The following is a 21,130-nucleotide window of genomic DNA, read 5'->3' on the forward strand; positions in this document are numbered from 1 at the left end:
TATTTTCTTCATATATCTGAATTATTTCAATCTCACTTTTCTTATCTTATTCTTCACGAAGGTCGGTCTCACTTTATTGTGAATATCTTTATTCTTAATTATTTTATCTCTTCTACTAAACTAAAACATCCACTTCAATATTCCTAACTATTGGGAATAACTTGCTAGTAAATAATTAATCTAGTACAAATTTTAGAATAATGTCTAACAACAGATTGTAAATAAAGCCTGATTTATAATCACTACTCTATGATATTTATGTATAATATTTTAATAATAGTGTTGATTAAGCAAATATGTACACACCTCAACTATTTCATTAGCTATTTGCCTTCTTTCTGCATCAAATCTTCGATAAATGAAAAAGGGATTACATATTCTCTTATACTCATTTCACAATATAATCTCTTACGCTCATTCACAATATAAATAGAAGAAAATGACTCTACCAAGATCTTACATGTTTTACTTCACATATTTTTTGTATGTATGATTACTAATCTCCTATGTAAAAAAAGATTTTGCCAATTCAACATCTTTTGCCTCCAGTTTTCCTCTTTCTCTGTAGCCGTAGGACGAGGGCAGCACCTGAAACGCGCCTTTCTGAATATCAGTCATGATTTCTGTCTCCCTGCTGCCTAGAGCGTCTTGTCCACTTGAATTCGAGCAACACCAAAGTCTGCAATCTTGATTGACTTGTTAGCAGCAATCAGTGGATTGTCGGATTTTAGATCTTGGTGAATAAGATTCAGACCATGCACATGCTCCACATCCAAAACCAGCTTAACTGCTAACTTCAATGGCACAGCTTGGTTTTGCAGGAAGTGACACATGGATCCCCCTCTTGTATGTTCATTCACAATACACGACATATTGGCTTTACGACATGCACCAATAAATCATATAATATTTGGATGCTTTAAATTTGCCAACATCGCGACCTCATGCTGAAATTGTTGCTCCATAAAGTGAGCCTTCGCAAGATGAAACATAGTGCAGGAAGATAACACTATCAGAAGAACTTCAAATTATAGAAATAAATAAAAAAGGCTAAACTTGTCAAAAATAAAAATAGATCTAAGAGGAAGGACGAGGAAAAATTACTCTAATTTCAACTCTTTTTTTAATAAATGTGCTGTCCAAGTTAGCTCGCATGCACCTCGACTGATTCCGGGGAATACCTGTCACTTTCCTCCACCAACAAGTACCAAACAACTCTTTACCAAGGCTAGGACAGATGGGAAGAAATCACCTAGTATTAAACTTTAATTAAAACACAAAATATTCATAAAAATGAACGATCAAAGGCAAAATCAAGGAAGAAAAAAAGTAAATTTATTTTACCTCGATTGTGATTATGACTCTACTTGTTTTCTGACGCCGATCAATTTTCAGACTATTGGAGCTTTGAAGAAAAATTGAAGTAAAAACTAAGAGAAGTAACATAAGAAAAAAAGAACACACGGAGAGAGTAATGTATGAGTACCAGTTATATGTGTGAGCACGAGTTTATATAGGGACTACTTGTATTAGAATTGTTCGATAAATTTCATTTTGACCCTTGAATTATGGTTTATTTCAATTGAACATCCAAACATATGAAATTGTGTTTCTATTATATACTTTTAGTTCAAATTTTAAAAGAAAAAAAAATTACTTTGTCAGGCAATAATAATTATTATAAATGTTCTTAATTGTTTATAAGCTTAGTAAACATCAAAATACATGTGCCTGAGATTTTTCCTTTATTTTAACTCTAGTTAATCAGGCAATAAGTTCACACTACAAATGAGATTTATGAGTGTAGATAAAAGTCATACTACAAATGTGATGTATTTGGTTAGATTTAATGATTTTTCCACTTTTGATTTAAGGAATATAAACATAATTACCACAATAAAGCTAATTTTAATAATTTTCCACTTTGAATAAAATATAGTAGTAATATATAAGAGGAGGAATGAGATGAATTTGGTGGTTTGACTATTGTAAGTTAGATTTAATGAGTTTTTCCACTTTAAATCTAAGAAAGTAGAAATAAATAAGAAGAAACACAAGACAAATTTGGTGGTTGGACAACTCAAATATTCCAAGCTAGAATTAATGAATTTTTCCACTTGAATTTAAGGAAAATACTAATAAATACGAAAGAAAAAAAAAGGCAAATTTGGTGGTTGGACGAATCAAATATCGTATGTGATATTTGATGAATTTTTCACTTTCAATTTAAGGCAAAACACTAATAAATAAGAACAACAAGGCAAATTTAGTGGATGGACAAATCAAATATCTTAAGCTATATTTAGTGAATTTTTCCACTTTTGAGTTTTAGAAATTACTAATAAATAAGAAGAGACAAACAAAATAAAATTAGTGATTGGACGAATAACGGTTATATTTGAATGACACACTTCCCCCTTCACTAGCAACTTATATCATACCACCCGCTTTCTTTCTCAAACTCATGATTAGAAGTGTATTTCATATATCATACTTCTAAATATTCACAAGGAAAGTCTACCCTTTTCTCTGGTCATGTATAGCTCAAGGTGTAGTATAATTCGAAATGTCATTAAAGAATCAACCACGCACGATCCCAAAGTAATTACAGTCTGAATGGAAAGCCTCTTAACCATGGCAACTCTAACTTAGTCTTCATAGACTTAGCATAATCAAACTATAACCTAACATAGACCCCTTTGTTATTAGTAGTTGAAACTGGTAATAACATCATTAATAAAATTTCAACTGAAAATTAAGGAGAACTCACCGATTTTCAAGTACTCATAAACAGATTACAAGCACAGAAGATAGAAACACATCGCCAACTAAGAACTCTAATTACTATACATTGAAACAAACAATCATTTTGTAGTCTTGTTGCGAGTTAACAAGCTCATAATTTAGAATCGTTGAAATTAGAAACAAAAAACATTCCCACGAAAAAACAACAACTAATTTTTAACAAACTTCATGTACCAACAAACATACAAGAATTACAAAATGAAATGAATCTCTACAATTAGTCTATATGTTTAATTTTAGGTGCTTTTTTAATTTGCATTGAAACAAACAACTATGTTGAAGCCCATTGCAAGTTAGCAAGCTCATAATTAAAATTGCTTAGAGAATCAAAGATCAAAATAACATAGTCAGCAAACTGACGAGAAAAACGATTTAATAACAACTATATATATATATATATATATATATATATATATATATATATATATATATATATATATATATATATATATATATATATATATATATATATATATATATATATATAAGAGAAAGAGAATATCACGCGTTTATCGATTGTAACCCTTGTTCAACACTATTGTTCTTATACCGGCTTCATCTTACTCCGTCGTCTTCTCCAGCCGAAACCCTACCAATCACAGTTGAGTTTGAAGAGGGTGTTGTGTACACAGTCTTACCCCCCCCCCCCCCACACACACCTTGTAAAAGTAGATAGGTTTTTTCCAATAGGCCCTAAAGCATATCATAATATGTGTGCTGCACTGATAAAACTATCAGAGTATTACAAAGAAAACGAGGCTGCAAGCATAGATGAGTATCTCATATAATTCAGAACCTGATACAACTTTGAACAAATTCAACAAGCCAACTAGTTTAAATCCACAGTTTAAACAAAAGAAACAAACTACAACATAGAAATGTTTAGTTTTTTTGCATAACTATAACCCTTTTTCTATCTGAAAAGAGATAGTGCCGGATAGATATTATTGACTCAAAATCAGTTTTTCAATTCAATGTCTTTTGCCACCAGTTTAATCTTTCCCAGTAGCCGTAGGACGAGGACAGGACCTGAAACGTGCCCTTCTGACATTAGTCATGATTTCTATCTCAGCCGCCTCAAACATCTTGACCACCTGACAAAAAGTTGGTCGCTTATCGGGGTCAAAATCCCAGCAGCATGTCATGATATTAGATAAGACAGGCAAGCAATCATTGGGGATTATTGGATGGGCGCCTTTGTTGACAACAGCAAAAGCGGCCTGCACAGCAGTCATGCTGGGGTAAGGAAGCAACCCTGTTATGAGCTCCCACAGAACAATGCCAAAACTATAAACATCAACTTTCTGGGTGTATGATCGGTGCTGGAGCATCTCCCTACAAAACAAAGTCAAACGCTTAGACATCCACAACAAAACACAGATGCTATTGCTAACAACTTTGAACATCATTTTCCATTTTCTGAATCAGATTGTGCCAACAAAGGAGATCATCCAATAGATATCAATAAATTTTCAACAGTATGACAATCAGGTACTAATGCATGAATTAATAAAACAGTCAGCCTATACAAGCACCGTAACACTAAATAGATTTAATGCTTTTGTTTTTCCTATCATTCTTGGAGGTGATTATTTCTAGCGGAGAAATCCGAACGGTTTCAAATATACTTATTCTTCGGCAACTAAAGGTAACATGTGACCCATATTATATGGAGTATGGACAGGTAGGTTCTACAGAGTGGTGGTTAGACCCACCCTGTAGTGTGGGCAGGGGCGGATTTAAGAGTAGTCTGCTTGCTTACTTGGAAAAATTGTGATTAAAAGGGAAAACATATAAAAAAGATATATAGTACAAAGTGATAATCTACATATTTGTGTAGCTTAGTTGGTAATTCTTAGCTTTTCCAAAGCTGAGGTCGCGGGTGGGAACCTACTTAACCTCACTTTTTATACAAATTTTCTATTTTCTTTCCTTCTTTCTCTACTTTAGTATTACTTACCATTTTATATTATTTTCTCCTTTCTCACTTTTATTTTTATACATATATTAAAAAAAAACTAAAAGGTGACACAACTTACGAAAAATCCTGCATCCGCCACCGAGTATGGAGCGAAGTGTTGGCTTATTAAGAAATCTTATGTTCATAAGAAGAAAATCGTTGTGATGAGAATATTGAGGTAGATATTGTGGGCATACTAAGAGATACAAGATTAAGAATGGAGATATCCTGGACAAGGTAGGAGTGGCCTCCATGTTGAACAAGATGAGGGATGTGAGACTGAGATGATTTGGACATGTGAGGAGGAGTATAGACGCATTACTCCTCAGAGGAGGTGTGAGATGTTGGTAGTGGAGGACATAATGAAAGGTAAAGTCGGGCCGAAGAAGTATTGGGAGGGAGTGATTAGATGAAGTGCATCTAGATCTTACTGAAAAAATGGCCTTTGATAAGAGAGTATAAAGGTCGCGTATTAAGGTAAATTGTTCGTTGGAAATTGAGCATTCTCTTGCTTCCTGATTAGCAAGTTTATTTAAAGTTCAGGGTCTTTTCAGAAGAAAGATCTATCACAACAAGGTAAGGGCAACATTGCATACACTCTACTCTCTCAAACCCCACAAGTGGGATTGCACTAAGTACGTTCTTGCTACTATTAAACAGGGCGGACCTAGAGTATTGGGTATAGATACTGTGGAATCCAGTAAATAAATATATAAAAACTATTTGTTGGGATCGACAAATTAAGTTATTGGTCCAAAGAGATAAATGGGAACTTGCTTAAGCTTTATTTCCCTCCTCATTGAAGGCTCAATCCCCCGTATCATTGGGACCGATAAATTTTAAATCCTAAATCCGCTTCTCGTATGGACTTGTTTGTGACTATGAATTTTGATTAGATCTATGTATCATTAAAGGTATGCACATTTTTTTGTAAAGTATTTGTGTATTTTGAAGAATACATACAACAATGACACATCCATTGCAATAAGTATGTAATGCGAAGGACCGATATAACATAGCATGTGAGGCACGAAGAGTTAGATGTCAGAATACCGAGTCATAATCGGCCTCATTTAAGATCTCAGTAACTCAACAAGTTATACTAATTGATTGATCATTATGGGGTTTTAATGCTCCTTTTGTTTCAAAAGATCTAGTTTAATATATATAAGGCATTTGTCAAATCGGGTGTAGCAACATGTGTTGTCAAATAAGTCAATTCTTCTTATCGGGCATTGAGGATGGGCATTGATTTCCTCGTGTGTCACATAGCTCCCGCAGTTTTGTTCAAAGCCATCTCTTAAAGAAATTTGAAGTATGGGATTAATGCTTGACGCCATGCACTACGGATAAGTTGTGCTTTAAAAAATGACGCGCAAAATGATTTTAGCGAGAAAGGATCTAATAGCCATTCTGCTTCACTTACTTCTTATAGCCATTCTGCTTCACTTTTTGCTTCAAATTACTCCATGGACTTTGTCGGTTTTGGTGTGTACATGAAAGCGGATGGCCTACTTGGAATTGAATCATCCATTAGAGCTAGAACCTTGAAGTCACGAGATGAGAATTTCATCTTTTTATTGTATTTAAAGCTTCAACATTTAAGTTATTAATCTTTTAAAATTACTCTTCTACAGTTGAATGGTGGATGCAATTTGGTCATAATGTCCCAAACTTGCAACGGTTTGCTATTAGAATGCAAAGTTTAACTTGTAGCGCATCCGGTTGTGAGAGAAATTGGAGCGTGTATGAACATGTGAGAAACTATATTACATTAATACATTATTACTAATTTAATTGATACCTTAATCATCCCAAGTCCTCCTATTAATTACTTTCTACTATGTGCAGATTCATAGTAAAAAGAGAAATTGGCTTGAGTTGACACGCCTCAATGATCTAGTGTTCATCAAATATAATAGAACATTGGCGCATCGTGACAATGTTCGTACTACCATTGATCCAATTTTGTTGGATAGTATTGATGAGGCAAATGAATGGTTAACTTAAGCACCACAAGATCACCAAGATGAAAAAGTGTACAAAGGAGAGTCTCACTTATGGTGACGTTTCTATGGCAAGTGGTGTTGAGGAGAATATTTATAATTTTAGGGAGAGTACTTTAAGGGGCAAGCAATGAGGAGTTGGAGGTTCTAGTTCGAGTCGAAACATCGTTGATGAGACTTCTGATGATGAAGAAGATGATGACCAAGTAGAACCCTTGGTTATGGCACTTGAAGAGTTTGAGGATCTTGTTGAAGAATGGTAGTTTGAGTCTTTGTGATCTAATTATGTTTTTGATTTTTTGTTTTATATGTTATGACTTATGAGTATTATTGATTATCTATCTATAGAGTTATTTAATATTTTTTTATTTTTTTACTAAATGTCACTTTTTAAAAAAAAGTGTGTGCTTCACTTCACACTTCTCTTCCGTGAAGCGAGTCCTCATCTCTTTTTTCCGCTTCTCACTTCCCAAAACAGTGTTTCTCGCTTCTAATAAGACTACCCTTAATAATTGGAGGTTTCAACAAATGATTCGACTTCATGAAAAGGCTACTAAATTTGTATATGATTGGTACTTCATTATACTTTTCCATTACTTGTATGCTTCACTCCCAGCTTTTCATTTCAAACACCATGGTTCGCTTTATGATTTTAACATGAGGAGAGTAAGCTAAGTATTCCACTTCTACCTTTCCATAGAGATTGATATAGTCTTATTGATGGAACAAGTCATGGAAAAGAAGGAAAAGGAAAAGGATGGAAAGGAATTGAAAGAGAGTAAGGTCAATCAACTCTTTAACCTCCATGCTTTTCACTACAGTTTTTAGAACAATTATTCGATAAAGAGAATCCAACATGCTAAAACAACATACCTTATAAAATCCCACTCAATGGGGTCTGGGTTGGGTAGCGAGAAAGCAGACCTTACCCTTGCCTCCTAGAAGAAGAGAGGTTGTGTCCGGAAGATGTTTGGCTAAAGAAACACATAACAAAGTAATTTTTTTAAAAATAAAATACAGAAAGTAATGCAGACAGAGAAAATAATAGCCTAAAAGAATAGGATAAAAAGCTTAAGAGCTCTAATATAGGATTTGGCAATAAGATCAAACAGGATCAAGACAACAGATTTGACAAGGCTGCTATAGAGTCTAGATGCTTACGGAGCCATCCAGCGGTAAGTGCCAGTTTCTGGTGTCATTCCTTCAGTCAGCACCTCAATCTGAGCAATACCAAAGTCTGCAATCTTGATTGACTTGTCAGCAGCAATCAATAGATTGTCGGATTTTAAATCTCGATGAATAAGATTCAGATCATGCACATACTCCATCCACTTTGCCATATCCAAGGTCTGCTTAACTGCTAATTTCAATGGCACAACTCGGTTTTGTCGCTTCGTGAGGAATTGACGCACTGATCCTCCGCTTGCATATTCAGTCACAATGCATAACACCATGGTTTTACGACATGCACCAACAAATCGTATAACATTTGGATGTTTTAAATTTGCTAGCATCCTAACCTCATGTTGAAATTGCTGCTCTATAAAGTGAACCTTCTCAAGAGCATGTTTTCGCCTCTCTAGAAGCTTAATGGCAACATCTTCACCATTATAAGTTCCATTATAGAGATTCCCAAAAAAGCGTTGAGCAAATGCTTGTCCAATGGTAAGCCTACTCAAGTCAATTGTCCACTAATCACAAATCACAAGCCCAGTGGTGGGGAATTGAGGATCAACCAAGGCTTGAGCAAGGGCATCATCGCTCAACCTAGAAACTCTCCCCCCGACTACGCTAGCAGCAACAGAATAGTTACTGTGGATGTGATTACCCTGCTAGCTGAGAATATCAGTGTGAGAACCATTTGAACCAACAATGTTGTTTTCCACTTCCATTGCACCAGAACCACTAGCATTGTTCATCCCATAACCTTGAATAGACATGTTTGCCCCTCGCCAAGCTTATGATAAAAAATTTGCGACAATTTTGATTCAAATCTACAAGTCCAACAAATGTCGGAGCCCCGGTAGTTTTTCGGATAAAGCATGTACAGCAGAAGAGCTTCAATCCGGCTTATTTGTTCTGCATGAAGATTTCTAAAATCAAGTCGTACTTCAACAACCCTGAAAAATATAAAAATTGAAACGGTTAGTTTCATCAAAATCAATTCTTCTATGTAGACTTAGAAGGTCAAACACTTGTGAATTGAGTAATCATGTTTCCTCTTTGATGAATAACCTAATGATAAGCATACTAGAGGTAGGAAGCAATTATCTCCAACTTCAACTTTCACCACTACAATTTTCTTCCAAGAGGAAAAAATGTCGTCAATTTTATCTCCATATCAAACTTCCGAAGGCAAAAAAACAAAAACCAAAATTCAAACATAGTACAACTTTCAGCAGAACTCCACATTATAGAAATTTAAGAAAAAGGCTAAACTTGTCCCAAAAAATAGATCTAAAATGACGAACGAGAAAACATTACTCCAATTTCAAATCTTTTTTTAGTAAGAGTGGTGTTCAGGCTTAGTTGCGTGCATTTCGACTAATTAAAGGGATACCTATCACTTCCCACCCGCAACAAGTACCAAGCAACTCTACTTACCAGGGCTAGGACGGATGGAAAGGAAGCACCCAGTGTTAATCTTAAATCAAACCATAGAATATTCATAAAAATGAACGATCAAGGGCAAAATCAAAGAGAAAAAAGTAAATTTACCTCGATTTGAATCGAGATAGAAATAAAATTAACCACTTCTATTCTTGAAAATGAGGTATATGAAGAATGTGATGACTCTACTTGTTTTCTGATGCCGATCAATTATAAGACCACTGGATCTTTGAAGAAAAATCGAAGTAAAAACTGAGAGAAGTGAACACGATAAAAAAGAAGAACACAAAGAGAGACTGATGTATGAAAAGAATTTCTTTAGCTAAAATAAAAGAAGATCTCTATAATGTTTTTTTTGCATATGGTGTATTCAATCGCAAGTTACATGTGTGAGTAAGACTTTATGTGGGGCCTTCTTGTATTAGAATTATTTTAGTGTTCAATAAATTTCATTTTGACTCTAACAAATATGAGGATAAATTTTAAAATGTTCTCCAATTATTAACTATAAATGTCCTTAATTATTTAAAAGCTTAGTAAACATCAAACAAAATACATGTGCTTGAGATTTTTTCTTTATTTTAACTATAGTTAATCAGACAATAAGTTCACACCAAAAAAGTGATTTTGGAGTGTGGATTACAAATATGATTTTGAAAGTGAATGTATTTGGTTGTAGATACAAGTTAGATTTAATGAATTTTTCCACTTTGCATTCAAGGAATATACTTATAATTACTACAATAAAGCTCGATTTAATAATTTTTTCCACTCCGAATTAAAGATAGTAGAAATAAATAAGAAGAGACACAAGAGAAATTTGGTGGTCAGATGAATCAAATATTGTAGGCTAGATTTAATGAATTTTTTCACTTTGAATCTAAGAAAAAAGTAATAAATAAGAAGAAACATAAGACAATTTTGGTGGTTGGATAAATCAAATATTGTAAAATAGATTTAATGAAGTTTTCCACTTTTAATTTGAGGAAAATACTAATAAATAAGAAGAAGAAAAAGGCAAATTTGGTGGTTGGACGACTCAAAATACCATAATTATATTTAATGAATTTTTCCACTTATAAATAAGAACAACAAAGAAAATTTGGTAGATGGATGAATCAAATATCTTAAGCTAGATTTAATGCATTTTTCCACTTTGATATTTAGACATTACTAATAAATAATAAGAAAAAAAATTAGTATTTGGACGAATCACCATTATATTTGAATCGGCACATCTTCACCTTCCATGAAAACTTATATCCCACCACTCTCCTTCTTTCTCAAATTCATGATAAGAAGTGTATTTCATATAATTACTTTGGGATCAACCACAACACGATCCCGAAGTAATTAGAGTCCATAATGGAAATCCTCTTAAAAAGTGTCACTATAATTTAGTCTTCCTAGGATTAGAATAATTAGACCATAACCTACCATAAGCCCCTTTTATATCCATACTCCATAGTTGAGACTGGGTAATAACATCATTCACAAAATTTCAACTGAAAATAAGGAGAATTCACCAATTTCATGCAATTGTCATAAACAGATTACAAGCACAGAAGATAGGAACACATTGCAAACTAAGAATTCAGATAAAAATGGAACTCAGAACGAGTCTAGGGATGCATCATTTTAGCTGCTTCTTTATTCTTCATTCACATAAACAACCATTTTGGAGTCATATTACTAGTTTACACGCCTATATTTTAAAACAATTGAATTCAGAAACCAAAATAGCATCAGCAACAACATTCCCATGAAAAAAATCTAATTTTTAACTAACTTCATGTACCAATAAACAGACAAAATGAAATGAATATCTACAATGATTTTAGGTGCTTTTTTTAATTTGCATTAAAACAAAGATCGATGATCAACTATTTTTAAAATTGCTCAAAATAACATAGTCGACAAGTTTTCATATATAGAGAAAATATTTACGCCGTGCTAAAATCACCGTTTACAGCCAAAAGCATTTTACTTCAACCACGTCGTTTGCTTTTAGACCTCTTTACTGCTAAATTATTTTTTTTTACATTTTGACCCCTTAAATTTTATGACGATAACATCAACAACATCGATGTAATTTTACGAATGGGATCCGGAAAAAAGGTAAAACGTACATATACCAAGTAGAAAATTATTTCGAAACACCTTTGGTTCAATTAACACATTCTATCGTAATTTGGGGGTTTGGAAAGGGTAAAATATACGCACACCAGATAGACAGGTCATTTTCGAAAGACCCTCGACTCAAACAACATATGTTAAAGCAATTTGATTAAGAAAACATACGAAAGTAAAGAGAACATAATATTTTTTTTAAAAAAAACATTGCATTGTATTTGAGAAACAAGGAATACAATAACATCAATCAAATAATGTGATAATTGAGGAGACAACGAGGATTTACAAAAATATTGATACTGCCAATAAAAGAGGGAACATATACGGTGCACCAAATTACCACCAAGCTTATTCCGTAAGAAAGTGAAATGACATTGAACTACATACTAACCTTTTATTGATCTATAATCACTTCTCCCTTTATCAATGGTGTGTGTATTTGCACATCTCCTCTTCATATGTTTAAACTATCTTAATCTCACTTCCTTCATTTCGTCTATTATGAAAAATCACTTACTTTTTTTTAAATATCTTCATTCATAATTTTATCTTTCCGATTTTAAAGTCTAATCATATCTTCATTACACTAAAATAATAGATCCTTGCCATAATTTATGGAACTAGAAAATCCCAAAACATAGATAACCAATCTATGTCTTCGATCAAATTTGTACGTACCTCAAATATTTTGTTGGTTATCTACTATCTTCGATGAGTATAATACCAAGTAAAAATAACTATTTTCCAAGCCCTCAACATACCCAGTGAAATTTCAAGAGTGGAGTCAGAAAGAGGGTGGTGTGTATAAAGTCGTACCCCTACCTTGTGAAAGTATTGTGACTTTTTTCAATAGACTCTCGGCTTTACGAAACCATATCACAGAAGATATAAAAAGAAAATACACTAATAGGATAATGAAGAAAAGTAATAAGATAAATGAAGATTTAGATGAGCGACTATTTTTCAATAACAAGGCAAAAGAGTGATACAATCTGAAAAGCTACCATACTTCAATACAGCAAATTTGCACACTTGCCAGAGGCTTAGGTACAGGCAATTTGTACCTATATATCTGCTGTACTGATACAACTATCAGAGTGCAACACAAAAAACCGAGGCTGCCTGCACCGATGACCATTTCATGTAATTCAGAACCTGATATATATTTGAACAAATTCAGCAAACACAGCCAAAATCTGACATGCATAGATGCACATCAGATATCCTGTATTAACAACGAGTAGCTGTCTTAAATCCACGGTTTTAAGGAAAAGATACAAAATACAGGACAAATGTTTAGTTTTTTCTCATAATTATAGCCCTTTTTCTATCTGAAAAGAAATTGTGCCAGATAGATACACATGGCAGACTCAAAATCAGTTTTGCCATTCAACATTTTTTTTGCCTCCAGTTTCCTCTTTCCTGAATCAACCTGTAGCGGTAGGATGAATGCAGCACCTGAAATGTGCCTTTCTGATATTAGTCATGATTTCTGTCTCAGCTGCCTCAAGCATCTTGACAACCTGAGAGAAAGTTGGCCTATTATTGGTGTCAGAATCCCAGCAGCAGGTCATGATATCAGATAAGACAAGCAAACAATCAATGGGGATTGTTGGACAGACGCCTTTGTTGACAACAGCAAAAGCAGCCTGCACAGCAGGTCATGATATCAGATAAGACAGGCAAACAATCAATGGGGATTGTTGGACGGACGCCTTTGTTGACAACAGCAAAAGCAGCCTGCACAGCAGTCATGTTCTGAAAAGGAAGCAACCTAGTTATGAGCTCCCACAGAACAATGCCAAAACTATAAACATCAACTTTCTGGGTGTATGACCGGTGCTGGATCATCTCCCTACAAAACAAAGTCAAACATTGGCGGTCCACAACGAAACACGGATGCTATTGTTAACAACTTTGAACATCGTTTTTTTTTCTGAAAAGAGAAGAAACCAGACACACTTGCCAGAAAATTCACATTGTTAAACAGGATAGGATCTGCAGAATGTGAATGACTAATTTCTCAAGGGTAAACTTGAAAAGTAACTTCATTTCTCAGTTAATTAGAATCAAAATTTGAGTATACTAGAATTGCACGTAGTGTCAGAGACTGGCTGTAGTCTCTACACGTATACGAGTTTTACCAGATATTTAGATCCGGTCCCCACCTGCTTTGGCAAAGATCATTCAATATCATATTCTTTTTGTTGAATGCCTTGATTCGGACCCGTTACAACAGAAAGAACGCTATGGCAAACCTGTTAGGGCGTAGCTTAGCACTATATATAGACGCTATGGCAAACCCTATTCTGTATTCTGTTCTTGCCTCTCCATAATAAAACTGCTCCCCCTCTTTCCGTGGACGTAGCTAATTTATTGGTGAACCACGTAAATCTGTTGTCTTGTTTTTCGCGTTTATATTTTCTCGTATTATCTCGAATTCCGCATAACACTTTTTTGGCAAGATCATTCATTATCATATCAAATTAACAAATGCAAACAGATTCATCTGTCTATTTCTCCAAGGAAAGTCTAACATGCATACTAGCCTATTATCACACAGAGAAGAAAGTCTACATCATCCACCATCGCAGGGATGTGGTGTTTCACGACTGCACTAGGTCACCAAAATTATCACCACTCACAAGGTCAACCTCCTAAATCCTTTCTGATCATAAGCATTTCAACAACATTTCATTGCATCTTTATAGTAGTAAATCCTTCTATGTCTGGCATTACTTACTTCCTGTAGCTAGTGCGCTTCACTTCTCTCTTTTTGCTTCAAAATCATGGACCTTGTCATATTTTGCATTTCTCGATTCTAAAAACACTACTCTCGGTAATTGGAGGTTTCAAAAATGATTCAGTTTCATGAGAAGACAACTAAATTTGTATGTGTTTGGTACTTCTATTTAATTACCATAACTTGTATGCTTCACTCCTAGCTTTACACTTCAAACTCCACGAATCGCCTTTTTCTTTTAAAAAGACTTCTTTTTAGGAAGAATGCTCGGAGGTTACAACGAATGATTTAGGGTCATGAGAGTCAGTACTCCACTTCTACGTTTCCGTAGAAATTGAGATAATCTTATGGATGGAACAAGTTTATGTAGCAACTCAATGGAGAATCCACATAATCATTGTAGATTATACAAAACATCACCTAGACGCTTTTTATGCTTGTAAAATGAGGTCTCTTCGTAAAGAATGACCGAAGGTTCCAACAAATGATTAAGATTCATGAAAGATTGAGTGAAATTTTAGTAGAGATTGAGATGGTCTTATGATGTAGTAACTCAGTGGAGAATCACATTATCATTGTAGAGTCTAGTTTTTATAAGACCTCTCCTGGAATTCATATTGGAAACAGCCAAAGAAGAACAAGCTTCTTTCCAACTCAGAGCTAGCAAAGAAACGAAAAGAGCCATGATTGAGTTATGGTGTAACCAGTTTTGTTTTTGAATTCATTAATAAGTCACTTAAATATAACAACTGCATAAATAAGTTTGGAGGGATAGAAGTGTTGACACTTAATTATGTCTAAGAATAGAACTTATTTAGATTTTCCTTTTTGATAAACGAGAAATCCTCGAAGAGCACTAGTTTATGCCGACGATGATTTTGTCAAGTACTTGCAATATATCCCACTAACACAAGTATCAGGTGAAATCACCTAGTGTTTTGGTGCCTCTTCTAAGATTTGAACTAAAGTCTCCCATGCTTCTCTAAGATGCCCGCTAAAAGACCAAAATTTCAACCACAATGAAGAACTTATCATCTTCATCGGGAGAATGTATCCAAATAAATGGTTAAGTGTCTTAGTTGACAATTCCCAGCACCAGCCACGTCATATTCCATTAATCTTATCAGCCCAAAGTGATATCAACAGAAAAAGAACTTCTTCTTTTTTAAAGATTAGTTCTTTTCCTGCTAATAATCACTTTGGGCTGATAAATTCATGGAATATGATGTGGCTGGTGCTGAGAGTTATCAACTAAGGCACTTTACCATTTATTTGGATCAATAAACAGACATGAATAGATACCCACCAAGGTGTAAGGTTTAGGCATATGGGAATAAAGCACTACTTGTGTGATTCAACTCAAATCTCCGCGATTTGCACCTACTTCATTGAAATCTAAGCCACATCCTTGGATGTGAATAACTTGAATCAAGTTACAAATCACGGACAAGAAGGAAGATCAAAAGGAGGGAAATAAATTGAAAGAGAAAATAAAGTCGATCAACTCTTTAACCTTCACTAACAGGCACATAACTATGTTAAAAAGCTAAGTGGAACAAATAATTTCTCCTCTTAGCAACAACAGGTATACAATAGAAAATATAATCACAATCAGTGAGTTGCCATCAAAAGGACATTCAGAACTTGAACCCATCAACCTCCATACTTTTCACTTTAGTTCTAAAAAATTTTGTTCCATAAACAGAATCCAGCATGCTACAACAACAACAACATACCCAGTGAACTCCCACTCAGTGGTGTCTTGGGTGGGTAACGAGAGAGCAGACCTTACCCTTCCCTCGTGGAGGTAGATAGGTTCTTTATGAAAGATGTTTGGCTCAAGTAACACATATCAAAGGAGTTTTAAAAAATAAATAAAACTCAGAAAGTAATGAAGACGGAGAGAAATCTAATATTGGGTTTGGCGATAAGCCCAAACTGGATCAAGAGTGGATTTAACAAGGCTGCTAAAGGGTCTAGATGCTTACGGAGCCATCCAGTGGTAAGTGCCAGTTTCTGGTGTCATTCGTTCGGTCAGCACCTCAACTCGAGCAACACCGAAATCTGCAATTTTGATTGACATGTCAACAGCAATCAGTAGATTGTCCGATTTCAGATCCTAGTGAATTAGATTTAGGCCATGCACATACTCCATCCCTCTTGCCACATGCAAGGCCTGCTTAATTGCTAACTTCAATGGCACAACTCGGTTTTGCACTGAGGATCAACCAAGGCTTGAGCGAGGGCATCATCGCTCAATCTAGAAACTCTCCCCCTGACTACGCTAGCAACAACAGAATAGTTATTGTGGATGTGGTTGTACTGGTGGTGATAGAATATATGCCTTCACTTAACAAGTAATGGACCAGGTCCCTTACAACACTGATGAATAAAAACAGAAAGTTAAATGCAGTAAAATCAACACGATGATTTTACGTGTAAACCTCCTTGCTTAAGGGAGTAAAACGACGACCTGTCTCACAGGATTTTCAATCGTTTTCACTAATCTTCAAAAGCAAAAGTAAAACACGATTACACCAAATGTAAGTAAGAGTTATCAATCTCACAGTTAAGCAATAGTCCTCTATTGCTTAACAAGCCTAAGTAGAAAACAATCTACCCACTAAGCTATCCCACCTGGACAACCTAGACTTTTAACACTACACACCGATTCCTTTATACATTCAGAAAATGTTTACAATTTAAGAACAAGAGAATGTGTTCCTAAACAACTAGACGAAAAGCTCCAGAGATTGTTGTTGTTCTTGGAATAATTCTGCCTTTGCTTTGTAGTAGCCTTTGCAAGAGTTCTTGAAAAGTTTTTATCAAGTTGCAAAAACTGCAAAAAAATGTTTAGGAAAGTGCCTTTTATATGGACAAGTCACTTTCCTAAACCTCTTTGCCATTGCCTGGAAAAGTCACGCTTTCTAACGCCATCGGAAAGTGTGCACCTACTTTCTATACCGTCTCCAGCTGGCAGTCAACTGGATCATCATCATGAGAGCCTGGTACCACTACTAGGTCCATGCGTTTGTTTCATCTGCAATACTCAAGTAAGAACCTGCAATACTCAAGTAAGAAAACTGATACCTTTACAAGGTCCCTAAGTTTGTCAAATCATCAAATCTACAAATAACAGGTGGTTTAAAATATGAGTGTGAGAATCATTTGATCCAATACTGCTGTTATCAACCGACATTGTAACAGAACCTCCAGCATTGCTCATCCCATAACTCTCCATAGACATGTTTGACCCCTCGCCAAGCTTATAGTAAAAGTTCTGCGACAGGTTTTGATTCAAGTCTGTAAGTCCAACAGATTTTGGAGCCTCCATCATTTTTTCTGATGAGGCAGCTACAACAGAAAAGTTTCAATCCAACTTATTTCTTTTGCACGAGGATTTCTAAAATCAAACCACACCTCCACAGACCCTGCAAATATATGAAAAATGTTAAAGGTTATGTACATCAAAAATCAATTCTTCTACATAGACTGACAGGGTCAACTGCTTTCAACTCTTCTTTTTTATATAAACTTTGTGTCCGTACCAGCTTGCATGCATTTTAACTAATTCCACAAGATAATGTAACTTTCCACTCGCAACAAGTACCAAGCAACTCTATCTAACAAGACTAGGACAGATAGAAAGAAATCACCTAATGTTTTTTTTCTTTGGGGTATTTAACCTGAGACACTCATGAATGTCACCCCTACATTTTTCTTCCAATTACAGGGGGTAAATTTCAAGTAAACAAAAGGTCACCATTCTTATCTACAGCACAAAGAAATATAGGGTTTTTTATTTCCAAATAAAACAAAACATCACCATAAGCCAAAAGAATCCAAACTATATGATAAACATCCCAAAACCATAGAAAATGAAAGTGATAAACAACTCCAAATTGAACTTTCACCCCTACATCTACATCTTTCTTCCAATAATGATAGAACAAAAGGTCATCATTCTAATCAGGGGCAGAGCCACCTTGGTATAGAACCCCCTTCGGTTACTCCTGTCTCTATTTTTATGAATTTTGAACCCCTCATTGAAAATCCTGGCTCCGCCATTGATTCTGTTATGAGTTGGGCACCTTTACGTATACTCACACTAATTTTTGACATCCATTTCCATATTTATAGTCCTTTTTATAATCTCCTAAATTTTTTAATTTTTTGTGTGTATTAGCCCATGGATTTGACATTCTGAGCATCTGAAGTTTTTTTCTCAAAAAAAAAATTATGAGGACCTCCGTTATTAGTTAGGAAACCTTAAAGTACACTCACACCATTGTTTTAATAATTATTACCGCATTACAAGCCCTTTTTGAAGAATCGTCCAAATTTCTCAGTTTTTCGTCTGTATTAACCCATGGATCTGGCGCACGAAGCACACAAAAAATTTTCATCAAAAAAATTTATAAGGACCTCCTTAATGAGTTAGGAACCATCACGTACACTTACCCCATTTTTTTAACGCCCATTTTCTAATAATAGACCAAATTTCCCTGTTTTTCATGTGTAACCACCTTTTTCTCAAAACTTCTTTGGCCTATATCTTTCCTTAAACTCATTATAGCCAACTTATCGCACTTTTTCATTGGGGCATGCATCTGTGCATATTTTCTTCATATATTTGAATTATTTCAATCTCACTTTTCTCGTCTTATTCTTCACGAAGGTTGGTACGAAGGTTGGTCTCACTTTATTGTGAGTATCTTTATTCTTAATTATTTTATCTCTTCTACAATACTAAAACATCCACTTCAATATTCCTAATTATTGGGAATAACATGCTAGTAAATAATTAATCTAGTACAATTTTTAGAATCATGTCTAACAACAGACTGTAAATAAAGCCTGATATTTATGTAAAATATTTTAATAATAGTGTTGCCTAAGCAAATATATACACACCTCAACTATTTCATTAGCTATTTGCCATCTTCGTGAAACTTTCTCCATCAAAGCTTCGATAAATGAAAAAGGGATTACATAATCTCTTATACTCATTTCACAATATAATCTCTTATTCTCATTCACAATATAAATAGAAGAAAACGACTCTATCAAGATCTTACATGTTTCACTTCACATATTTTTTGTATGTATTATTATTACTAATCTCCTATGAAAAAATGATTTTGCCAATTCAACATCTTTTGCCTCCAGTTTTCCTCTTTCTCTGAAGCCGTAGGATGAGGGCAGCACCTGAAACGCGCCTTTCTGGATATCAGTCATGATTTTTGTCTCCCTGCTACCTCGAGCATCTTGTCCACTTGAATTCGAGCAACACCAAAGTCTGCAATCTTGATTGACTTGTCAGCAGCAATCAGTAGATTGTCGGATTTTAGATCTCGGTAATTAAGATACAGGGCATGCACATGCTCCACATCCAAGACCAGCTTAACAACTAACTTCAATGGCACAACTTGGTTTTGGAGGAACTGACACACTGATCCCCCCCCCCTTGTATGTTCAGTCACAATACACAACTCATTGGCTTTACGATATGCACCAATAAAATCGTATTATATTTAGATGCTTTAAATTTGCCAACATCGCGACGTCATGCTGAAATTGCTGCTCCATAAAGTGAGCCTTCGCAAGATCAAACATAGTGCAGGACGAGATAGCCGGCATGCACCTCGACTGATTCCGGGGGATACCTGTCACTTTCCTCCACCAACATGTACCAAGTAACTCTTTACCAAGGCTAGGACAGATGGGAAGAAATCACCTAGTATTAAACTTTAATTAAAACACAGAATATTCATAAAAATGAACGATCAAAAGGCAAAATCAAGGAAGAAAAAAGGTAAAAATTAATTTACCTCGATTGTGATTATGACTCTACTTTTTTCCGAAGCCGATCAATTTTCAGACCACTGGAGATCTGAAGAAAGATCGAAGTAAAAACTAAGAGAAGTAACACGAGAAAAGAAGAACACATAGAGAGAGTAATGTATGAGTACGAGTTACATGTGTGAGTACAAGTTTATATAGGGACTACTTGTATTAGAATTGTTCGATAAATTTCATTTTGACCCTTGAATTATGGTTTATTTCAATTGAACATCCAAACACATGAAATTGTGTTTTTATTATATACTTTTAGTTCAAATTATAAAAGAAAAAAATTACTTTGCCAAGCAATAATAATTATTATAAATGTTCTTAATTATTTATAAGCTTAGTAAACATCAAAGAAAATACATGTGCCTGAGATTTTTCCTTTATTTTAACTCTAGTTAATCAGGCAATAAGTTCACACTACAAATGAGATTTATCAGTGTAGATAAAAGTCATACTATAAATGTGAATGTATTTGGTTAGGTTTAATGATTTTTCTACTTTTGATTTAAGGAATATAATCATAATTACCACAATAAAGCTAGTTTTAATATTTTTTTCCACTTTGAATAAAAGATAGAAGTAACAAATAAGAAGAGGCATGAGATGAATGTGGTGGTTTGACTATTATAAGCTAGATTTAATGAGTATTTCCACTTTGAATCTAACAAAGTAGAAATAAATAAGAAGAAACACGAGACCGATTTAGTGGTTGGACAACTCAAATATTGCAAGCTAGAATTAATGAATTTTTCCACTTGAATTTAAGGAAAATACTAATAAATAAGAAAGAAAAAAAGGCAAATTTGGTGGTTGGACGAATCAAATATCGTATGTGATATTTGATGAATTTTTCACATTCAATTTAAGGTAAAACACTAATAAAAAAGAACAACAAGGTAAATTTAGATGATGGACGAATCAAATATCTTAAGATATATTTAATGAATTTTTCTACTTTTGAGTTTTAGAAATTACTAATAAATAAGAAGAGAAAAACAAAATAAAATTAGTGATTGGACG

The 21,130-nt window shown here is 34.4% G+C and overlaps 1 protein-coding gene and 1 pseudogene across 1 annotated transcript; both read right to left on the minus strand.

Annotated features, from left to right (window-relative positions):
* Window positions 1–3,745: 3,745 nt before the first annotated feature.
* LOC101246114 (serine/threonine-protein kinase STY13-like) lies at window positions 3,746–13,088 on the minus strand (annotated as a pseudogene).
* On the minus strand, window positions 12,458–16,371 carry LOC101246407 (serine/threonine-protein kinase STY13-like). Its single transcript, XM_069292593.1, has 2 exons — window positions 16,246–16,371; window positions 12,458–13,369 (listed from the first exon to the last, which is right to left on the minus strand). Exons 1-2 carry the CDS (start codon window positions 16,338–16,340, stop codon window positions 13,114–13,116), a joined length of 351 nt encoding a protein of 116 aa, XP_069148694.1. The 5' UTR covers window positions 16,341–16,371; the 3' UTR covers window positions 12,458–13,113.
* Window positions 16,372–21,130: the final 4,759 nt, after the last annotated feature.

The sequence above is a fragment of the Solanum lycopersicum genome, chromosome 12 (genome assembly GCF_036512215.1).
Source record: "Solanum lycopersicum chromosome 12, SLM_r2.1".
Classification (NCBI taxonomy): Eukaryota; Viridiplantae; Streptophyta; class Magnoliopsida; order Solanales; family Solanaceae; genus Solanum; species Solanum lycopersicum.